At 42.5% G+C, this 3,128-nt stretch overlaps 1 protein-coding gene across 1 annotated transcript; it reads right to left on the reverse strand.

The window, feature by feature from the left end:
- Positions 1-917: 917 nt before the first annotated feature.
- FOMMEDRAFT_160312 (uncharacterized protein) lies at positions 918-2,273 on the reverse strand (the record flags this gene model as incomplete). The annotated part of the gene is made up of 7 exons (XM_007270078.1): positions 918-1,132; positions 1,170-1,371; positions 1,427-1,477; positions 1,528-1,802; positions 1,859-1,995; positions 2,050-2,194; positions 2,249-2,273. 7 exons carry the CDS (start codon positions 2,271-2,273, stop codon positions 918-920), a joined length of 1,050 nt encoding a protein of 349 aa, XP_007270140.1.
- Between the last annotated feature and the right edge of the window lie 855 nt (positions 2,274-3,128).

Here is a 3,128-nt window from a genome sequence, read left to right on the forward strand (position 1 = left end):
TGCTCTACAGTGTGTGTTTGTCTAACTATATGTGCTGGTACAATTACATACCTTAGTTCTACATTATTAGTATGTAGTAGTTCATCAGGGTGCCTCCAGCCTTGTGTAGACAAGGACTTATCACCTGGTATAGGTTCATTGGGTTGCCTCCAGCCCACAAGGGACAAGGACTTACATCCTAGCATGTTAGTATTGATATCCAGACTTGGGTACCCTCTAGGAATTGTCTGTTGAGGCTTGGCAGCCACATTGTAATCAATATCTAATGGATAATCTTGTTGTCCATTGCCTGTAAACTTGATACACACCTGTTTGTTCCTTTTTGCCATCATGGATGCCTGGTCCTTGACCCATCCGATCGATGTGAACCTCCAGTGTATCCAGTGCTGGTCCATATCAATATGTGTTAATGTGTTCCAGAAGCGTTCTGTAGTGTTCCAAAGCATTGTGAACCTACTGGGGGCCAATCCAGTAAGTAGTCTCTGTTTCTACTCGAAAATCATAACTTTACTCACAAAAAATTCCTGAGGGGTACTAGACAACGAGGGAGACCTAGGGTTGATCAGACCCTTTGGTTCCTCAGCATCCAGCAAGAGGTTTCGGTGCTAGGTGGGTACAGTCAAAAATATGTAAGGAAACTCACTGTTCCTCACAAGAGAATTCTAATCACCCTTAGTTCACTCAACTACTGACTGGGATAACCTAGTACTCGAGTGAGGGGTCAGGGGAAAAGAATCCCCTTTACCCAGCAATCGATACTGTCTTTTATAGGGTAGTACACGTGTAGATACATGAGGAGGAAGTGTAACTAACTACAATGAGAATATATGCGCTTGTGGGTCCCACTGCACAATGATCTGACGCGATCAGCAATGTAGTGATAATAAAATACGAACCAGTAAATCAAATCCTTACATCTAGCCAGTCCAGGTATCAGTACTAATCGTCGCAGTTATAAGGCAGAGCATACAAATATCCTCAACGTCGTCCGATATCCGTGCGGACACAAATGCAGTATGCAGCCCAATATCTAAGTCCAGAGCCGTCTTGAGGTCAAGGAAGCGCTCGGTGAAATCGTCAATTTTAAGTCTGCTCATCTGAAGCATTCTAGCTGTCATCGAACGTTGGTTGACTATCAACACGTGCATCAATCGACTCAATTGACTCACAGGGGAAATTTCGACTGGTGTAATGGAGAATAAATCGACAACATTCGATAGTCTGTTGTAAGAGTCTCTCGATAGTGTGTTTCAGCCTCCTCTCAGTCTTATCAGGTAATGAATCAGCATCAGTCACGAAGTTGAATGCGTCTTCCATAGCATGAACGACTCCGACGAGCTTCTGGTCCGTCTCAATCTGATGGGAGATCGCCTATTTGCAATTTAAATCAGCTTCGTCACACCATGTCAAGCCAGATAAAAGATACTTTATACAATGCTGATGCCAGCTGCCAAGCCACATTCACATACGGATGAAGCTGTTGCTGATAAGCAAACGCTGCGAATCCATAGCACCTCAAGGACGTACTGTGGATAACTTATCAATGATGTTGACGAGTACTCCTGTCTTTTCAACTAGCGCCAAAATAGACTTTCCCAGATCCCTCTCTTCGTCCAGTATTGACAGACTTTGTTCTACCAGGTCACCAGACCCAGTAGAGTGGCCCAGCCCTTGTATTGCCTCAATCGCAGTATTAACATCGTGACTGAGATCCACGGATGTGATGGTCGCATTCAGCAGATGAACGACCACAGTTGGCTTTCCATAATTCTTCCCCGCATGTGCATCGAGGGGAAGATGAGCTGGGATCAGCACATAGTAAGCGATTTGTAGACGAAAAGGTAAAGTAAAAACACACCCGGCCCATTGACACATCTTCTGGATAACTCGCTGAGTTCTATGTTGATTGAACCGATACAAGTATCATCTCGCAGTGGAATTGTCGATTTATGTAGAACTTTGACCGAAACAACAGTGGACGCATCCGCTGCCGGGCTGTATCGCTGACATGAATTCTGGATGTTGAATTAGAGTGAAGGATACGCGTACAATGACAAGGTTTCGTTCCAAACGTGAGATTTATCCTTGATCGCGCGTGTCTTCCGAAGAATACTTCTGTGACATATTTCGACACAGAGGTTTGGTATTTTGCTGTGCAACGAACAATCCCACTGTAAACCGTCGACACGTATCACTGAAAAGCATATCGGTATTAATCCAGGTCGCAGAATTTGGTTAATATACGCACCCCGTAGGTTGTGCATTGCATTCATAGTAGGAACTGGATATGGGTTAGGAGGGGTAAGTATTAAGCGGCCAAGCGGCCCAAGCCTGTACACCGTGCCCTCTACCCAGCATACCCGATATAGGACCCATTGATCGGAAGCATGATAGAAGCTCAGTGTCACGGTCACCGACGACTCACTGTAGCCGGTCTGCCCACACGAAAAGTGAAGTGATCTTGAAGACTCGAACTTTCGAGTCCCAAAAATAGTGAACTTTTTGCCATGTGACCTAGATTACCTCAGCTTACTATCTGTCTTGTCTTTACCTTGGCGAGCGCGTTGCTGTGTAATCATGTAATGACTCAACATTGCATATCCTACACCACAACATACAGCCGTTTTCAAAAAGGTTGGCAATTCCCACAATCATGTGATTTGTACATCACAAAAATAAACATAGTCTTATAATGTATTATATGCAAATGTAATGTCTAAAATATATAAAATATATAGAAGTCTGCCAGGTGTCCATATATTGGATTTTAAGGCTAAGACATATATTTTCAAGATATGTAAGAGTTGTGAAATCTATAATACTTCTAATGATTGTCAGAGTATACAAGACTTGACAGACAATATAAGCCATTATAAGCTATTGTTAGAATTGATAGATAATAAAATAAATATTGTTTTAAATATTACTTGTACTTTCTAAACACTGTTATAGAAGGGAAAAAGTTGTGTAATATTTATTTAAATGTACTAAGGATACAAGCAAATTCCTTTAACTAACCATACTACCTTCCTCCTTTGACTCATAACAGTACTGCCCTTTTACCATCATCAACTGTCATCTTGTTGCTTGCTAGAGTCGGCTGGATGCTTAGATTCTCGTTCTGTCAA

This window comes from Fomitiporia mediterranea, assembly GCF_000271605.1.
Source record: "Fomitiporia mediterranea MF3/22 unplaced genomic scaffold FOMMEscaffold_11, whole genome shotgun sequence".
Classification (NCBI taxonomy): Eukaryota; Fungi; Basidiomycota; class Agaricomycetes; order Hymenochaetales; family Hymenochaetaceae; genus Fomitiporia; species Fomitiporia mediterranea.